The sequence below is a fragment of the Nicotiana attenuata genome, chromosome 7, assembly GCF_001879085.1.
Source record: "Nicotiana attenuata strain UT chromosome 7, NIATTr2, whole genome shotgun sequence".
NCBI classification, from domain to species: Eukaryota; Viridiplantae; Streptophyta; class Magnoliopsida; order Solanales; family Solanaceae; genus Nicotiana; species Nicotiana attenuata.
The window spans coordinates 107,687,430-107,707,786 of record NC_031995.1 but is presented as its reverse complement, the minus strand read 5'-3'; the positions used below and the strand labels follow the sequence as shown (position 1 = coordinate 107,707,786).

Sequence of the window (20,357 nt, the reverse complement as noted above, 5' to 3'; positions counted from 1 at the left end):
ATACATGCCTCTCTTGGGCGAAGTCTAATGTTTTAAATAGGGTTTAGGTCTAAAAATCCCGTAATTGACACTTTGGTCCCTGAAGTTTCTGCGCCTGCCGCGGTTCTCTGCAGCTGCTTTCCACCGCGGTTCTGCCGCGGTCGCGGTGGAACCGCGGTGGACCCAGTGCTCTGAATCTTCGGCCTGTTTTGCATGGTTCACTTGGGAAATTTCACAGTTGGCCTCTTTTTCATCAATTTTGACTCCAAAACCTGCTCCTTAGCCTTCCTTATACATATATCGCCTGCAAATTATGAAAAGCACTAATAAGAGCATTTTGTTATCACTTTTAGCATTAAAACTACACAAGAAGGTGATTATTTAAGGTGTGATTATAGTCAAATTCACCTATTATCAGAGCTAAAGGCTGAAACTGTAAAATTAATATTCTGGATCCACTTTTTCTTGATGGTGCAATCATCCTACCAAAATCGTGGATCCGCCTCTAGCAAAGATATACAAGACCCAAAAGTAATATAGAGGGTAGTAAATTTGAGTAATTTCGAGTAGTATATGAACAAATTTTGAACTTTTTCCGTGAATTCTTTAGACTTTCAGGGGCAGATTCGTCAAGAGAAAAAATTGGACTAAATGGGGTAGTAAGAGATGTAGTGGGGGTATTTATTGGACTAATAATTAATGGGTTTTGATAAATATTCAGAAAAAAGAAAAAAGAAGTAAAAAATGGGTGAAGAACAGGGGAACTTGAAGACAGCCACCGGTGACGAAAATCTAAAGGACATTTTTCACAGTATCAGAACAACTAAAACTCCGGTTAGTTAAGTTTTTTGTACAATTTTTTTGAAAAAGCAAGGTTTTTTATTTTTAGATAATGGTGAATTAAAGCTTTTGTTAACTTCTGCTTTTGGGAAAACTGTGTTTGCAGGCTGTAATCAATTATGGGGCTTCTTGGTAAGTCAATGGTTCACTAAAAATCTTTTACTTTTGGTCTTTTTTTCTGGGTTCTTGGAAGAGTAGTCTTGGCGTAACCGGTAAAGTTGCTGTGAGCCTGTGACCACTAGGCCACGGGTCGAGCCGTGAAAACAGTCTCTCGCAGAAATGCAGGGTAAGGCTGCGTACAATAGACCCTTGTGGTCTGCCCTTCCCTGGACCCCGCGCATAGCGGAAGCTCGGTGCACCGGGCTGCCTTTTTATTCTGTGTTCTTGGATTTTTACCATATTTATAGCCTAATGTTGTAGGAGTTTTTCTCTTTGGTTGGAAGTGCTTAGGCAATTGCTGTGTGTTCTAACTCTCTAAGTTTTCTTGATATTACAGTAGGATAAAAGATTGAACTAGTCTAAAAGCTTGCAATATTCTTTCTGTTTATTCCAAATGGGTCCATCCCATTTAATTTTTTTCTTTCCCTAGTTTTTTATGGAGTTAAGTATAAGAGTGGCGGAGCCAGAAGTTATACAAAGGGGATTTAAAAAATTTAGAATGTGTTGGAATTTGAACCTATGAATCTCGTTTACTTGCCGTTGTTACTGCTTGTTGCTATTGCTCCCTTCAGCCTATTTTTATGGTTCTTAGATTGTTGTTATTATCTTTCTGGCCCCTGTGGTTGATATTACTTGTTTCTATTGTTGCTTTTCATCTTCTTGAGCCGAGGGTTACCAGAAACATCCTCGCTACCTCTCAAGGATAGAGGTGGGGTATGCGTATAAACTACCCTCCCGAGACCCCACTTGTGGGACTCTGCAGGACGTTTACCTCTAGACTAGAATTTTTCTTCATATCACGGGGATTCGACAGCTTACATATAACCAAAAAAAATTGTTTTTACCCTATATGTGCAGTATAATTTTTCGACCAAGGGAATTCAACTGAACCCCCTTCCTTCTACTTAGTTCTGCCACTGACTGTGTACCAATCTGGATGAGAAGAGGGGGAGGGGCAGTTACTACCAGGGGATTGGAACAGGTAAAATCCTAATGAGTATACATCTCTACCGAGTTTTTAACCAAATTTGTCATTTAATGAACAAATATACATTACTCACTGAAGCAAACAAAAGTTAATAAATGATAAGAATCATCTAGAGAGTTCTTCAAGAAGCACTGTTCTGGACTTATAATCTTCATCGCTATTTATTTGTTTCTTTTTTCATTTTCCTTTACAGGGAAGATATATCTTGTTTAACACAGTAAATTCTTTATTCTCATGTCTAGCTCCTTGTCTGTTTCACCCTGCTGATACGCCCCTGTGATTATGTTTCAAACTAGAAAGAACTTCATCATCAGCTTTTCAGTTCCGGACCAAATTTGCTCAACTTTGGCAAACTTAAGGATGATATGTGCGCGTAGATGTATATTTGAAGGATAAAAATGAACCTGCCCCTGAACATTAAGGACAATTTTGGTTAAAACTCCATCTCTGGTTCAAATATTTACTTTTTTGGTGCTCGCTTGTTACGTTCTGAGTCTTCTGTGCCTGATTTGTATACAGTTCTTTCGAGCATCTTTTGTGAAATTCAACTAGAATATGAATGAATCTAATAGAAAGAAACCAACAGCAGAAAAGTGGAAGTGCTGAGAGCAGAAATTGCAAATGGTGAAGGAAAGTTGTACCACATAGGCTTTTCAATCAACCCCATATTTCCAGATTTCAAGCCAGTTCATCTTCCTCTGTCAATTATGTTACTTGCTAGCGCACAAGGCTGTGGCTCTAGATCTTCTTAAGTCCTCCTGTGTTCATTGTGTCATCGAGTTCTAGAGGATACTTCATTTAAAAATATTAAGGATTTGAAGTCACAAAGCTGCTATAGTATCGCTCAATTAAAAAGTCGTAGCCATATAGTACCTTTGTTTCAAAACACTACTTGAATTTTTGTCTTCCTCTGTCAATTTTGTTATTTGCCAGTGCATGAGGCTGCTCTCAATCTTCTTATAAAATGGTCCTGGTTTTTCATCGGTTACTAGTTGATGCTGTTTGGCTGCGAACTAAAGCAGATATCTATAAGTAGATTGTTTCATCGTTGTCTTGTGGGATTCTTGCTAATTCCCTGTTTGGATGTTCTCATTGTATTTGAGTGTTTGCTGTAGTGAAATCAACTTTGAAATCTTAACTTGATTCTGCTATGTTCTTATTTAGTAGAGCATAATCTTTAAGCAGTATGAAACATACTATCTGAAGACAAGTAAATGAAATTAGACACTATGGATGTCAGTTTTCTGTCAACTTGATAAATCTGGAAGTTATAATGTTGAAACCAATAGACGTAAACTATACGGTGACAATGAGTTTCTGAAAGCCATCAAATGACCAAGAAACTACTCAAAAGTGTTTTGACACTAATTTCTCCAGTACTGATAATCATCGCTTTTGCATTTGTAGGTGCCGTGTCTGCAACCAGATCTTTCCTACATTTCAGGAGCTGAGCAAGAAGTTCCCTAAACTCTCTTTCATATATGCTGATATCGATGAATGTCCAGAGACAACTCAGAACATTCGTTACACGCCAACTTTTCATTTCTACCGAGATGGTGAGAGGGTTGATGAGATGTTTGGTGGAGGAGAAGAGCGATTGCATGACCGTCTGTGGTTGCACTCTTAGAAGGAATCTTCAATTGCCTTTTGCAATTGAAACAAATCACTGGATCATAGGTGGCAGTTTCTATAACAGATTACTGTACTTTTGTATTGTCAACAGACTAAGTTGTTCATTATTATCAATTGTAGACAACCAAATTTTAGAAATTCTGCTTTTAGTTTTATCACAATTCTCAGTTTACCATGGGCATGGAAAGGTAGCAATAAACTATTACCTGATTGTATTTGCATAACAGTGTTTCCAGACAAAGGCAAACCAATTGATAAACAAAGTCTTTCACCTCAGGAGATAATTTGACAAATTCATATATAATATGATAGAACAAGGGAAACTTAATTCACTGCTACTTAACAGGGAAACTTAAATCACTGCTACTTAACAGTATCAAAATAAAATAAAGTACTGCAGAAATGGGTGAAAAAAAAGAAAGAAAAATAACAAATGTTCACAAATTCTCTTCTCCTGCCACCAATGTATGATATGATGAAGCTTGTTTATTGGTCTGCAAGAAAAATAATGGCCAAAAGGCTACCACCTCACTTAAGCTTTTGGCTTGAGGACCTTGACAGTCTCCCATGTGAAGTCGGGGTCATCACGGCCAAAGTGACCATAAGCTGCAGTCTTCTGGTACCTGAAGTTGCCTCCTCTTAACAAGTCAAGGTTGATTGACATCATTCCAGGCCTGAAGTCAAAGTTCTCCTTGATCAGAGCCAAAATATCCTTGTCTGGAATTGTTCCAGTCTTGTAAGTGTCAACAAACACGGAAAGTGGTTCCGCCACACCGATAGCATAAGAAACCTGCACAATACAGCGGCGAGCAAGTCCTGAGGCGACCACACTCTTTGCTGCCTGTCTAACAATATAAGCACCACTCCTGTCCACCTTAGTAGGATCCTTTCCTGAGAAAGCACCTCCACCATGGGCACCCCAGCCTCCGTAGGTGTCAATGATAATTTTCCTGCCGGTAAGTCCAGCATCTCCGTGTGGTCCACCGATGACGAAGCGACCTGATGGGTTGAGGTGGAAGATGGTTTTCTCATCAAGGTACTGAGCTGGGATCACAGGTTTGATCACATGCTCTTTCAAGTCCTGGGCAATCTGGTCGTTTGTGACAGTTTCGTCATGTTGAGTTGAGATGAGAACAGTGTGGACTCTAATGGGGACCATGGCACCATTGTCGTTCTTGTACTCAACAGTAACTTGGGTCTTGCCATCTGGTCTGAGCCATGGGCAAGTCTTGTTCTTCCTCACTTCAGTAAGCTTGGCACCAAGCTTAGTGGCCAAAACATGGGTAAGGGGCATGAGCTCTGGGGTTTCATCAGTGGCGTAGCCAAACATGTGACCTTGGTCACCAGCTCCAATCTCTTCTGGTTTCTTGGTAAGATGACCGTGAACACCTTGGGCAATGTCAGGGCTCTGCTGCTCGATGTTGACAAGAACCTTGCAGTTGTCAGCGTCAAGGCCAACATCTGCTGAGGTGAACCCAATGCCTCTGCATGTGTCACGTACTATCTTCTCATAGTCGACAGTGGCCTTGGTGGTGATCTCTCCAAAGACCATAACCATGTTTGTCTTTGTGCAGGTTTCACATGCAACCTTGCTTTCTGGATCCTGTTCTAAGCAAGCATCAAGAATTGCATCTGAGACCTGGTCACAGAGCTTGTCGGGGTGGCCTTCATTGACCGACTCTGAAGTGAACAAGAAAGTTTCCATGTCTGCCCTGATCAAATTTAAGAGCATGTGTTAAAATCTATCTTAAAATATTCAATTTACCAGAAAATCACGAAAAAACTGCTTGCGTCACACATGAGACAATAAGAAGTAGTCAGAACTCAGAACTAAATAACAGAAAAGGAATTTAATCATCTCGAGGAGCCATTTGAGGTGCTCAAAGAAAAGAATTCTCCACCTAGAGGCAGAAGACCAGAAGTATTAAAGCTGATGGAATAACCAGAGTTGACCACCATTATATTAACACTTATTTGGCAATATAACTAGGTCATAATTGTAGTGGAAACGTTGTTATTAAGAAGATCTAGCGGACAAGACCATTTTGAGGATCAAATATGCATGAAGATTCATCACAGATTTTATCCAAAAACTCAACTTTAGAGATTTTTTAAAGNTTTACTAGTTAAAAGACGGTTATTAGCAATGAGATCAACAGACCTACAGATAACCTTAGAAGACAATATAACAACCAGAGTCAACTTCTTTTTTGGTTGCTTTATTGGCTTTCCCTTTCTAAACTTAACAGTGAAGAGTTACATTGTTAGCCCTTAAATCATATGCAGATGCAACTCCCTGTAAGGTATTTATGAATGAGATCTGAGTAGTACTTCAGATGAGACAACGCAACAATTAAAAATAACTATTTTCCTTATTCCTTTTCAATAATTAACCAAGATCAAACATGCTTATGCCGTTACACTCGCCATTAAAACTTAAACTACCCAAATTTATGAAAAAGTATCAAACTTTTTTCCAGATACAACTCCTTGTTACCATAAGACTAGTTTATCAATGAGATCCGACTACTAGTGTTGCCAATATCAACAAATAACATAACAATCAAAGATAATTTCACTAGTAAACAAATAGATCTAACCATTAACCTAGGTAATGCATGCATAAGACTCCATATCAAAAAATTTCAGACATTCAACAATTACAAAACGAATCAACATGTATAGTACTCATGTTCACAAATATAACAAAATATAACGAGAATATTCACCGCAAAAATGCTGAGATCTAACTATTAACCTAAGTAATTCATGAATACGACTCGTTATTGAAAAATGTCGATAGAAAAATACTAATTTACAGACATTCAGTTATTACCAAACGAATCTAACACGTATGATACTCATGTTCATAAATATAATTCAATATAACGAGAATATTCACCACAGAAATGCTGAGATCTAGATCTTAAATCAACAAAAAAGTACGCATGAAGATTCATAACAGATCTAATAGGAGTAAGTGAGTAACACGGATTACGAATTCAATACAGAAAAAGAAAGTAGCAACTGTAAAATTGCGGCATGGATTAGACAAACATACCTCTGAAAATGAAGAAAACTTTGTAGATCTGAAGAATTTGAGAGCAGAGAAGGGAAACACAGAAGAGAATTGGATCTGATCTGTGTATGGTCACGAGTTTGGGGAAGTTGCGGTCCAGTATTTATACACAAGCGAAATTGAAGGGGGGAATGGAGCGTATGATTCACTCGCTTTCTCAATCTCTCTTTCTTCTCACTTTCATTTCGTATACCAACCAACCTATGGCCCACAATGACCTTCTGTGGGACCCATTTAGCACCACACCGTTTTTTTGTTTAAAACACGATTTAGCACCCCAAATTTACCCTCTCTTTGCGGGACCCACTGTTTATTTTAACGGTCCAGATGATCCCTGAAATTGCGTGTAGCCAATCATGAACGTACATTTCCATTCTATTTTCGGGGTTTTATGCGTCGTTACGTTAGTTATGACTCACATGTTCCCATTAAGATGGTTTTATAAATTTTTCTATTAGTTGAAGTTGGTGAGAATCTTAAAAAAAATAAAAAAATAAAAAAAATTTAATAATAATAATAATCAGAAGAAGTTGGTTGGTGAGAATTTTCAGTGCGGAGTTGTACGTTGTGCTTTAAGAATTGGATTTGTTAGTTTAAAAGTCGAACTAATTTTTGATACTAGTTGGCTTTTTAACTCACCAACAACGAGGTTTGGTAGATGTCTCTTTTGACCATAGGGAAGAAGTTACCAACTTTTTGACATGATTTGATTTTCTAAGTATTTGATTTTATTCTATAGTTGGTAGAACAAAATACTTACGGGGCGTTTGGACATAAGAATCGTAAAATTTCAAATAGTGAATTTTTTTTCAAGTAAAAAATTAGAGTTGTGTTTGGACATGTATATAGTTTTGGGTTGTTTTTTAATTTTGTGAATGATCTAAGTGAAAACTTTGAAAAATACCTTTTTATAGTTTTTCAATTTTTCGAAAAATTCCAAAATTTATCTTCAAGTGAAAATTAAAAATTCTATGGCCGAACACTGATTTCGTAAAAAAGTGAAAAAATTTCAAAAAAAAAGTAAAAAGATTCTATGTCCAAACGGCCCTTAGTTTAGGTTTCATATTAATGAGTAAAATACTCTGTTGCACAATATATGTCACTTTTTATATGGTGTAAAGTCAAAATGTTGAAACATTTGCACTAATAACTCGAGCTATCTAAAGTTGGTAGAATATAATAGTATCTGTCCCTACTAAAGATTTGGAGTTCAAATATTAGAAGATAAAAAAAAATCCTAATATTAAATATTTCTTGCTTGAAGTCAAATAATTTTTTCCATTAAGAGTTTTCAAAAATTTATTACGTATCTTCAGCTAAAATTGCAATTTACCTATTTTATGTAATTTCTTGTTTTTAAAAAAATATAGGAACTAATTTAGGATTAACACTGAAGAATATATTTATTGGTCATCATATTCTGATTCCCGTCATTCTTTTGGGGGAGTATTATTTTATCTAACTTATATAAGTACGTAACTTCAACAATATTTAACATATTAAACGGTTATTTTAATTTGTATTATATTTTATCGTTCAAATATTGAAATTTTCGTCCCATAACATTTACATAATATACGAGTCAAATTAATGTTTTAAACTTTTAGTATTCAATTTAATCATGTTACATAAAGAGTGTAACTTCATATCTTCCCTTCTAGCTTTGTGATTTCTGAAATTTTATGTCAATTAGTTACGTAATATATTTTGTTTGATGTAAAAGAAAATATGGAAGAAGAAAGAATGCGGATTTTTTTTAAAGATCTTTTTAATTTTAAGAAACTAGATTATTGCAACTTGTATTTATTTCTTCTGAGATTCATCAATTAATTATGAGAATTTTTAGAGAAACTATAGCTTGCCTAACTGATTCTTTAATTTCTTTGATTGTTTGGCAGATTTTTTTTTTTTTTGGTTTCCCACCCGGTGTCCGTACCCCCATTGGAGTCCGACTATATCTGGATTCGCGCCGCGTAGGGCCCCATTCGGGGAGAAGCGCTCCCTACCAAGGATTTTTCCATATGCAAGGGTCGAACCCGAGACCTCTGGTTAAGGGAAGAGCAGTCTCATTCATTGCACTACATCCTTTGGTGGTGTTTGGCAGATCTAATACTGGAGAATAAAATCTTGAAAAATAATAGAGAATATTTTCTTGATTTACCGAATCAAGATGAGTTGAAGTTATGAAGTGGTAGGTTTTGCATTGAAGTACACTTTAATATCTCTTATTGAACTTTCAGCATTTTGAGCCTAGAATTTGCATGTCACGTAATGATTTATCAAAGTATTTAATTACACTAATTAAATAAAGGATTAATTATAGTAAATACCACAAAAGAAACAAAATATCTTCTTTAATTATATATATGCGTGGCACGTCAAGAGTAACATGGCGTGTAGGGCGGATCTCCCTTTCATTCCGACCAAAAAATGAATGATTAAAATATGATTTAAGACTTAAGAGTAATGCAAATTGCAAACATATGTCAAAGCTCAAGTAGTCTTTTTTGTGTGACCAAAAAAGCCTTAGCTGTATGTGACAATTACTCAAGCATTTGATCTGTCTTTTTGTTCCTTTCACAATTTTTGGCTCCTCTTCTTTTTATCTTGACCACTTTTTGTCCTAATAAATAATACTCCCTCTGTCAAAAAATATGTGTTACGTTTTTGCTTCTCGAGATTTAGAGCCGGGTCTCTTTGGACATAAGAATTTTTTACTTTTTTTCGAAATCAGTGTTTGGCCATAAAATTTTCAACTTTCACTTTAAGATGAATTTTAGAATTTTTTTGAAAAATTCCAAAGAGCTGTTTTTCAAAATTTGCACTCAGATCACTCATAAAACTTCAAAAACAACCCAAAATTATATCCATGTCCAAACACAACTCTAATTTTCAAATATCATTTTCACTCGAAATTTTTTTCACTTTTTTTTTTGGAACTTTACAATTCTTATGTCCAAACACCCACTTAAATTATATGAACTTTGATCAACGTTTAGAATATATTTTTCTATCATATTGATATTGATATGAGAAGAATTACCATTTATAGTACTTTTTGTATAGTTTTTGATATCTAAAATTTAATTTTAAAATATAAAATTATCTAATCTAACTTTATTTCAAAAATTAGTCAACTTAACTCTCCAAAATTGAAAATAACACATATTGTGGGATGGAGAAAGCATTGAACTTAGCATAGGGATAAAAGATGATGTCTTTTCTGGGACTCTATCACCTTAAAAAGAATGAAGGAATTGGACTATTAAGAATCAAATCTTATGGTTTTTGTCTCACTTATTGAATTTTATAATTTAAAAATTATAGATTATAACTTTTTATATCTGAAAATATTGAAACAATGTAGGAAAAGATTGTAGTCAAAGACAAATCTAATTCAATCTGACTTCCCAGATAATAATGTTGTCATATAAAGTTGGTTTGGAGCAAAAAATTATCAACATGCATGTGCAGTGGAATTCCCCAAGACAGTGAAGAAATTCAGTGCTAATGGCATAGTGTAACACTTATAGTTTAGAAATTATACTGTGCATTATACTATATTTTATTTCCTTTATCGTTATTAATTTCCTTAAATATTTATTATAAATTTCTTGCATTTACGATAATTTAAAAATGCCCAATCTCTTTGCAAACATTTGAGTACAATTCAAGCACATAAATTGATCTCGAGGTACATTTCCAACGTCAATAGTTGTTCTAACTTGATCTTGAATTAAACACGAACTCTCGACATGCAGACATATATCGTTGAATTAATCTTTTTTACCACATTAGTATAACGGGACCGCAGTTGGAGCGCAGATGTATAATGTACTAAGTAGTAGCAAAGATGATGCATCGCCTATTTATTATTCTTATTCGGGAGCCAAAACAAATACGCCTGTTGTACTATACCTTTGACCAGGCATTCTACCTTTGTCGAATCCCTTAATTTATGTAGCATAGTTTTATTGGACATGGAATTAGAAAAAAGAATGGATTTCGATATTTATGGTCTTTAACACGTTAATCTCAGGTGATTATAAAAGCGTGTCATTAACAATAAAATAAAAATTTAAAATTAAATTGTTTTTAAGTATAAAATAAAATACTTTTTTAAAACAGAACAATAACAAAATAATGTTTCGTTAAATGAAACCGACAGGGTACGTAAAAATAATAATGAGAAAGCCAAAAAAAGAAAAAAGAAGAACAGATCATGTGTGGATCCCTAGGGCAGATCAAGCCAACGTAGAAAAGAGGAAAAGAAGTTAGATCCGTTACAACTTACAATCATTGACAGTTCACTTATAGCTAAGCTATATATATATATATATATATATATATATATATATATATATATATATATATATATATATAGTCCTTGTCAAGTATTTATATTTGTACTACTTGGATCAGAGATAAAGCAAGTAGGATTTCCAAGTGTCGGTCATAGTTAATTTTTTTTAAAATAAAAAGGTGGACTCTGAATATTGGACGTCCTAAATGATAATAGAAGTATAAGTAAAAATCCAATTTTAAATAAAAGAATATTTACTACAACAAAAGTCCAATTTTAAATAAAAATAAAGTTTTAAAAAATTAATCGAGATAACTTTATTTTCAATTGATAGGCCGATATAGATCAGGAAAAAACTCAGACACTTTTACGTGCAAATAGTACTTTTGAATCTCAAATCAAATGAAAAAAATGGAGTATCACAATTAATCAACTAGGGTAAAAATTTAACAGACATTCGATATTTATATCAAATAAAAAAAAAATTAATCTAGCAATAAAATGTTAAAGCAAAAAAAAAACATATTTAACTATAAATAAGTAGAAAATATCACTTGTTTTACATTTATTGATTGAATTGAACACTAGATACAATTAAATTGTTTTCATCAAATAGAGTGTAGATGGGATGAAAAAAGAAGAAGAAAAGTGTCGGTCACACGTATATTAAAGAGTTCTTATATTTGTTGGCCTAATTTGATTGTTTAATTATAACAAAATTATTTGTTTTTCTGTTCACACGATCGGACATTGGGATCCGAGCTATATAATGAGACCCACCCCAAAAGTCCAAAACTTATATTCTGAATCCGTACTCCTTTCGTCCCAATTTATGTGACATTTTATTTTTTTCGAGATTTAAATTTCTTAGTTTTAATTATTATTTGGACATAAATTGTTTTGAAAATAAAAATTATATGTTTGAAAACCACGTAAAAAGTAGTATAAGTTATAGTAATTAATAATATAAAATATTTAAAAGACATATAAAAAATATTACGGTCTAACAATAATTTGTTTGACTTTAAAAATCGACCACCTTCAAATAAATTGGGACGGAGGGACTACCATAGACTCTAGAATCTGTTAAATTCGCCTAATTCTAGTGGTTTCGTTGAATAATCAAGTGACATCAGTATGTCAAAGTTACAGGGAAACTTAGTTACGTAGTATATTTTCCAGGACCGACAAAGAAAAAAAGATGAGTAATTAATTTGATAAAGTACTTATTTAATAGGTATGTGAATGAGCCCATCGTTGTCAAAATTAGTAGTGGTCAATTCTTTTTTCTTTATTTTCTAGAAAAACAAAAGGAAAAAAAAAAAAACTCTACAACTTCGGAGGTTGATTTGGGAAAAAAAAAACCCCACCAATTGAAGCTGACAAATTCTAATTTTAACCTTTGAAATATCTAATTAAGTTGCATTTTAAATTAATTAGTAGAAACATGCATCTTTGCTATACGGTATACGACTTAGTATTTCATTGAATCCACTAATTAATCTTTTCTTTTTCTTTCAAATATGAACATGACTCAGTATTTCATTGAATTCACTAATTAATCATTTTTATTTCAAATTTGAACATGACTTAGTATTTCACTGAATCCTCTAAACATAATCTTTCTCATAGCCAAAAATGAATTTCCCAGCAGGCTACTCTTTTTAATCTTTTAATGGATTAGTAACTTAATCCAAGCTGAAGTCCAAGTGCAGCGTGAACTAGAAACAAAGTCATTATGCCACTACCCAATATGCCATGAACATTCCTCAACCCGGGATTTCCCTGAAAAAAGAATTCGAGTTCAAGAAAATATAATATCAGTATCAATCAATTAACTACGTCTCCATTCCAAACTAGTTATTGACAATGTAAAAGGAAAGAAGAATTCGTTTTCTTGATGAAACAAGAGTCATAATTTGGAGGATTTGAGCAGATTTACCTCAAATAGTGCAGGTAAAATGGTTTGTATAGTCAAAAGAGTCAGGCCGATAAAACCTGTGACAGCATGAGGACTGCAATAAAAACAGAAAAAATCAGTTCGACTATTTATCTAAAGGATTTAAGTTATATATATTGACATTGTAATTTTTTTAAAAACATTATCGGTGTAGTTTAACATATTACAACATGTTAGTTATCATTCTATTCATGTTATCAATTGATGTTATCATCAAATTTAACTAGTATAATTATCTTATAAGCTACCTTTCTAAAATAGGCTTATCTGAAGTAAGAAGTGATGTAATTCCACCAGTAGCTCCAAGAGCAAAGAAGAAGAACATTCCTCCTAGAAGTTTTGGATGCAAATCTTTGGCTTTGGCCTTTTCCTCCTACATATCACCAAATAATAGATTAATTCATCAAACACTTCAATCCAAAAATATAAAAATAAAAAAATAAACGGAAAGCCAACAACAACAACAACAACAACGTTAGATCCTTTATTAGTTTAACTACTGTAAACTGACGACAATGTAAAAGAAATTTTCGTTAAACTGTCAGTGTGTATAAGTTGAATCCTTTTCGATAAGTCTTACCACATCGTCAGAAAAGCGTATTCGGAAACCAAGGTAAGTCCCATATCCACCCATAGCAAAGAGCACAACAGCCTGAAAAAGGGAATTTGATCCTTTTAGCAAATTCACTTCAATATAGTAATCATCTGAGTTATTTTGTTTTGCTGCAATGAATTAACAGCACACATACCATGTTACCAGGATGACCCCAATGTACAAGCCAATCTGGTAAATTCCATGATTTTACAAGCTCAACAGAAGGACCAAACAAAGACCTTATAGTTCCAGCTGAATAAAATGACCAACAATTTTTCATCAGATTAATTTCAATATCTTAAAAGTATTTTATTCAGTCTCACAATCTGTAAATCCGTATATTCAACAAGAAATTCCCTCTTTAACGGGCCTTACACGGGAAATAAATCGAGTCCCAATGCAGATACCAAACAACGGATGGAAAACCAAACAAACATTCAACAAGAAAAAATTGCCAAATTTCCAATCAAATTGGCATTTGGAAAAGGACATACAAGATACTATTATGAACAAAGAAGATAAGCATTTACTACCATGTTAACTATTTTCAGGATACATTAAGCAGTTTTTTTTTTATATAGCTGGGAGGCGTGAATGATCATCTACGGCGCCATGACCCGAGGGCCGACAGCCATCAGACCATCCAGAGGCGGACCTATATGTTATAGTGAGGAGTCACCCGACCCGTAAGCTTCGGCAAAAATCTTGTATATGCATATGTATATACCTTGAAAATAGTTAATTTAAAGCACTTGGAACCGTGAACACTAAAAGCCTTTAGGGGGCACTTAAAAATCCTAGGTCCGCCTCTGAGACCATCCCAGCACACCCATAGTTGGGAGCCGAGAACGATCATCTATGGCGCCATGACCCGAGGGCTAAGGTAGTTGTTAATCATGCTCTGGTCTATTGGCCATGCCTCATCAACCGGACTTGATTTCCTGTCTCCTTAGAACTCAAGGATATAGTGCTACAAGCTTATAGAACAGATCCTAGATCCTGTTCAAGTAAGGTCGTATTAAGCACTTTAACATGTCGTAGGTGTTGGTAAACTAAGCTATATTTCACTTATTATTGACGGACTGTTACCTATAATTATCTTTTGGACACCAAATAAAAGTTAAACTCAGTTAAAACTAGCACCAAATAGTGGCTTAATGTATAGCAGTATTACAGCAGCATTACCTCCGGGAAGAGCAGCAACAAACATCAATGGCAAAGGACTGAATGAATACAAAAGGGTCTCATCAGTAGTAGAATCCTCTTCTTCCAATTCATTTTCTTTCACTAATTCAACTTTGTTTATATCAACAATATCTTCAGAATTCAAGTTCTTGTAAGCTAAGGTAGGAGCAAAAAAAGCCCTTCTTTTGGCATTGCTAAACACTGCACTTTTACAAGATTCAGTGGCAATTTTGGAAGAAGTAATTGGTTGGAAACTGAGGAAAGAAAAAGAAGGAGAGGAGTGTTTGCTGAAAGCAATTGGTGAAGCATTCACCATATTAGCCATTGGTAATACAAAGCAAACAAGAATTGATTAATTTCAAGAATCTGAGTATGAAGTTGAATATATGCTTTGGTTCGTGCACTAGTTAAGTAGTTGTTGGAGATAAGATAAAAATGGGAAAGGCAAGGAAAGTGACACGACTATACATAAATATGAATATACTAAGCATTTACACGTGGTCACCACAAGTTGGAGAATAGGGATCCTTGTACCTGCTTTTACAAAAGTTGTTCGGTTCTTTTTCAGCATAATAGGATGGCACAATTCTGGTGGATTAGGACAATCGGTAAGACATTGGCCAAGGTTTCTCCAAACTTTGTAGGAGCATTCTAGTATCTCCTTAACCACCATTAACACTACCAAATGGTTGTGGTGAGATAGTTAGTGATCCTCCATTTTTAATCAGAAGTCACGGGAGTCGTCTTTGATAGGGAGCGCTTTACCCCTAAAATGAGAATTCCCAAATCAAATTCGGATTAATTGGATCATGCCTTTGGTAAAGAGTGTTTTACCCCCTAAAGTGAGAATTTCCAAAGCGAATCCGGAATAATCGGACCCTAAAGCGAATACTGAACTTTGCGGGAACATAAAAAATGATCTAATAAACAATAGTCATCGCTTCGGCATACCCATTCCTCGTTTTTTGGCGTTTTAGGACAATAAAACAGGAATTCAGCACGATTTTCAAATTTTTGTGAGCTACAGTCCACGCCATCTGCTGAATTCGGGCGACCGGCTACGAATCCCCTAAAATTTTGCAAAACCATAAAAATGACATAGTGAACAATAGTTATCGCTTCACCATGACCGTTCCTTGTTTTTTGGCGTTTTAGTGCTATAAAATAGAAATTCAGCATGATTTTCAAATTTTCGCTGCTATAGTCCACGCCATCTGTATGAATTCGGGCGTGGCTCCGAATCCCCTAAAATTTTGCGAGACTATAAAAAATAACCTAATGAACAATAGTCATTGCTTCGCCATGACCGCTTCTTATTTTTTGGCGTTTTAGGGCCATGAAACAGGAATTCAGCACGATTTCTAAATTTTCATGTGCTATAGTCCACGTCATCTGCATGAATTCTGGCGACCGGCTCCGAATCGCCTAAAATTTTGCGGGACTATAAAAATGACCTAATGACCAATAGTCATCGGCTTCAGCATGTTCCTCGTTTTTTGGCATTTTAGGGACCAAAAAGAGGAATTCAGCACGAGTTTCAAATTTCGTGTGCTATAGTGCACGTCATCTACATGAATTCGGGTGAAAATTTAGAAATCGTGTTGAACTCTGAAATAGTTCTTCGTGTTTGACATTTTAGGGCCATAAAACAGGACACAATTTCTAAATTTCCGTGTGCTATAGTCCACGCTATCTGCATGAATTCGGGCGACTGGCTCAGAATCCTTTAAAATTTTGCGGGAACCTAAAAATGTCCTTATGAACAATAGTCATCGCTTCGCCATGACCGTTCATTTTTTTTTTTTTTTTGCGGTTTAGGGCCTTAAAACAAGAATTCAACACGATTTCAAAATTTTCGTATGTTATAGTTCACACCATAAGCATGAATTCAGGCGAGATTCCGAATTCCCTAAATTTTGCGGAACCATAAAAACTGACCTAATGAATAATATTCATCGCTCCGCCATGACCGTTTCTCGTTTTAGCGTTTTAGGGCCATACAACAAAAATTCTGTAAGATTTCAAACTTTTCGTGTGCTATAGTCCATGCCATCTCCAAAATTCGGGCGACCGGCTCCGAAGAGCCTAAAATTTTACGGGACTATCAAAAATGACCTAATGAACAGCAGTCATCGATTAGCCATTACCGTTCCTCATTTTTAGCGTTTTATGGTCATACAATAGGAATTCAGCACGATTTCCAAATTTTCGTGTTCTATAGTGCACGCCATCTGCATGAATTCGGTCGACCGACCATAAAAAATAAGATAATGAACAATAGTCATCACTTCGCCACGAACGTCCCTCTTTTTTGGCGTTTTAGGGCCATAAAACAAGAATTCAGCACGATTTTCAAATTTTCGTGTTATAGTCCACGCATCAGCATGAAATCGGGCGATCGACTCCAAATCCTCTAAAATTTTACGGGACCATAAAAATGACTTAATGGATAATATTCATTGCTTCCCCATGACCGTTTCTCATTTTCTGGCGTTTTAGGGCCATAAAACAGAAATTCATCATGATTTCCAAATTTTCGTATGCTATAGTCCACACCATCTGCATGAATTCTAGCGACCGGCTTCGAATCCCCTAAACTTTTGCGGGACCATAAAAATGACCTAATGAACAATATTTATCACTTCGCCGTGACAGTTCCTCATTTTTTGGTGTTTTAGGGCCTTAATACTGGAATTCAGCACACGATTTCCAAATTTTCTTGTGTTATACTCCACTCCAACTGCATGAATTCTGGCGACCGGCTCTGAATCCCTTAAATTTTGTGGGACCATAAAAATATAACCTAATGAATAATAGTCATCGCTTGGTCATGACTGTTCCTCACTTTTGATGTTTTAGGGCCATGAAACAGGAAGTCAGCATAATTTCAAAATTTTCGTGTGTTATAGTCCACGCAATTTGCATGAATTCGGGCAACCGTCTTTGAATCCCCTAAAATTTTGCGGGTCCATAAAAAATTATCTAATGAACAATAGGAATCGCTTAGCCATGATTGTTCTTCGATTTTTGGCGTTTTAGGGCCATAAAACGGGAATTTGGCACAATCTACAAATTCTCGTGTGCTATATTCCACGACATCTGCATGAATTGGGGCGACGGGCAATGAATACCTTAAAATTTTGCGGAACCACAAAAATGACCTAATGAACAATATTCACCTCTTCGCCATGACAGTTTCTCATTTTTTTAACGTTTTAGGGCCATAAAACAGGAATTCAGCGAGATTTCAAAATCCACGCCATCAGTATGAATTTGGGCAACCAGCTTCGAAACCCCTAAAATTTTGCGAGACCATAAAAAGTGACCTAATGAACAATAGTCATCACTTCGCCACGACCGTTTCTCATTTTTTGGCGTTTTAGGGCCATAAACAGAAATTTAGCACAATTTTCAAATTTTCATGTGCTATAGTCCACGCCATCTGCATGCATTCGGACGACTGGCTCCGTATCCCCTAAAATTTTTCGGTACCGAAACAAATGACCTACTGAACAATATTCATCGCTTCACCATGATTGTTCTTCATTTTTTGGTGTTTTAGGGCCGTGAAACAGGAATTCAACATGATTTTAAAATTTTTGTGTGCTATAGTCCACGCCATCTGCATAAATTCAGGTGACCGAGTCCGAATCCTCTAAAATTTTACGAAAATATAAAAAACAACCTAATGAACAATTGTCATCGCTTCACCATTTCCAATTCCTCGTTTTTTGGCATTTTAGGTCCCTAAAACAAGCACGATTTCCAAATATTCGTGTTCTATGGTATATGCCATATGCATGAATTCGGGCGACCATATCTAAATTCTCTAAAAATTTGTAGGACCATAATAAATATTCTAATGAATAATATTCATCGCTTCGTCATGACGGTTCCTCATTTTTGGCGTTTTAGGGCCTTAAAATAGGAATTTAACATGATTTTCGAATTTTCGCGCCATCTATATGAATTCGGGCGACCGGCTTCGAGTCCCCTAAATTTTTGTGGGACTATAAAAAATTATCCAATGAATAATAGTCATTGCTTCGCCAGGACCGTTCTTTATTTTTTGGCGTTTTAGGGCCATAAAATAAGAATTCGGTACGATTTCTAAATTTTCGTGTGCTATAATCCATGCCATGTGCATGAATTCGGGCCACCATCTCCGGATCCCCTAAAATTTTGCGGGACCATAAAAATGACCTAATGAATAATATTCATTATTTCACCATGATCGTTTCTCGTTTTTTGACTTAGACCATAGAACAGGAATTTAGCACGATTTTCAAATTTTCGTGTGCTACATGAATTCGGGCAGCAGGCGCCGAATCCCTTAAAATTATGCGGGACCATAAAAAATTATCTAATGAACAATAGTCATCGCCTTGTCCATGACCGTTCCTAGTTTTTTCATATTTTAAGGCTATAAAACTTGAATTCAGCACGATACATAAATTCAAGCGACCGTCTCCTAATCCCCTAAAATATTGCGGGACCATAAAAATGACCCAAACGAGCAATAATCATTGGGTTTCCATGACCGTTCCTCGTTTTTGGCGTTTTAAGGCTATAAAACTAGAATTCAGCACGATTTTCAAATTTTCGTGTACTATATGTGAGCACGTGATTTTTTCCCTATATGAATTATTCCTATAATTTCAAACAAAATAATTTCTTTTCATTATTTTCAATTTTGTGGATTTTGGTGGCATTTTTCTGTTAATCGTTTGCATTTGTTTGTGCTTTTTAATTAGTGAAAAATATAAAAATATATGTCGCATTTGCATTTAGGATTTAACTTTGCATTTTAGGATTAATTAATAAATTAATTGTTTTATAAATTGGTGAAAATCACAAAAATAGTTTATTGTTGCACTTTTAATTTTAGTTTGGAATTCTTGGGAAATTGGGTTTTCATTAGTTTGTTGATAATTGTTAGTTAATTAGTGCAATGTGGTAGGGTTAATTGCATTTAGGAATTAGCTTAGATTTTATCCTAGTTTTATTTTGAAAAGAAATCAAAAAGAATTTGAAAATAAAAGGAGATTTCTAAAGGAGATGAAGAAATAGATTTTTTTTGGGCCAAAATTCATTCACCCTTCTCCAAGCCCAAACGGATTTCTCCCCCCCCCCAAAACCAAATCAAACCCTAGCCCAAATCCATACCCCAATACCGACCCGTCTCCCGTTACAACCAAACGACACCGTTTCGTCGTTAGCAGATCTGAGCCGTCGAGGTTGGGCGATCCAACGGCTCAGAAGTCGGGAGTCATTAATATTTAATTGTCTGAACACCCCTCCCCTACCCCCCTTCTCACCGTTTCCACATCCTAGAGAACTCCTCACCGTGAACCACCGTGAACCACCGCGAACCACCGGCCGGAAATCGCCTCCGCCGGCGGCCGGCCACCAAATACCACCAAATTTACACCATGAGGTCCTCTCACTCTCCCCATTCCAAACCCCCAATCTATTTCCCTCGAATCCCAGTCGATTCCCTCGAATAGCCAAAACCCTAGGCGCCGCCTCCGCCGCCCACGGCGGCGCCGCCTTCAAACCACCCCAAAACAACACCCCATGACCCCCATGCCTCCCTCATGCCTGATATGTCAACAACATCCTTCGAATATGCCCAGA

The 20,357-nt window shown here is 35.6% G+C and overlaps 3 protein-coding genes across 4 annotated transcripts; 1 reads left to right on the top strand and 2 right to left on the bottom strand.

Moving 5' to 3' along the window:
- LOC109229654 (thioredoxin-like 3-3) lies at positions 680-4,063 on the top strand. Its single transcript, XM_019395178.1, has 3 exons — positions 680-813; positions 926-951; positions 3,374-4,063. Exons 1-3 carry the CDS (start codon positions 724-726, stop codon positions 3,591-3,593), a joined length of 336 nt encoding a protein of 111 aa, XP_019250723.1. The 5' UTR covers positions 680-723; the 3' UTR covers positions 3,594-4,063.
- LOC109229653 (S-adenosylmethionine synthase 3) lies at positions 3,850-6,767 on the bottom strand. Of its 2 annotated transcripts, none has more exons than XM_019395176.1 (2): positions 6,660-6,767; positions 3,850-5,310 (listed from the first exon to the last, which is right to left on the bottom strand). In XM_019395176.1, exon 2 carries the CDS (start codon positions 5,301-5,303, stop codon positions 4,131-4,133), a length of 1,173 nt encoding a protein of 390 aa, XP_019250721.1. In that variant the 5' UTR covers positions 5,304-5,310; positions 6,660-6,767; the 3' UTR covers positions 3,850-4,130. The 2 variants fall into 2 exon arrangements, with proteins under 2 accessions (XP_019250721.1, XP_019250722.1); XM_019395177.1 differs by having other exon boundaries at positions 3,850-5,305; positions 6,660-6,764.
- LOC109229652 lies at positions 12,505-15,152 on the bottom strand. The gene is made up of 6 exons (XM_019395175.1): positions 14,721-15,152; positions 13,690-13,787; positions 13,521-13,592; positions 13,189-13,313; positions 12,923-12,995; positions 12,505-12,765 (listed from the first exon to the last, which is right to left on the bottom strand). Exons 1-6 carry the CDS (start codon positions 15,043-15,045, stop codon positions 12,661-12,663), a joined length of 798 nt encoding a protein of 265 aa, XP_019250720.1. The 5' UTR covers positions 15,046-15,152; the 3' UTR covers positions 12,505-12,660.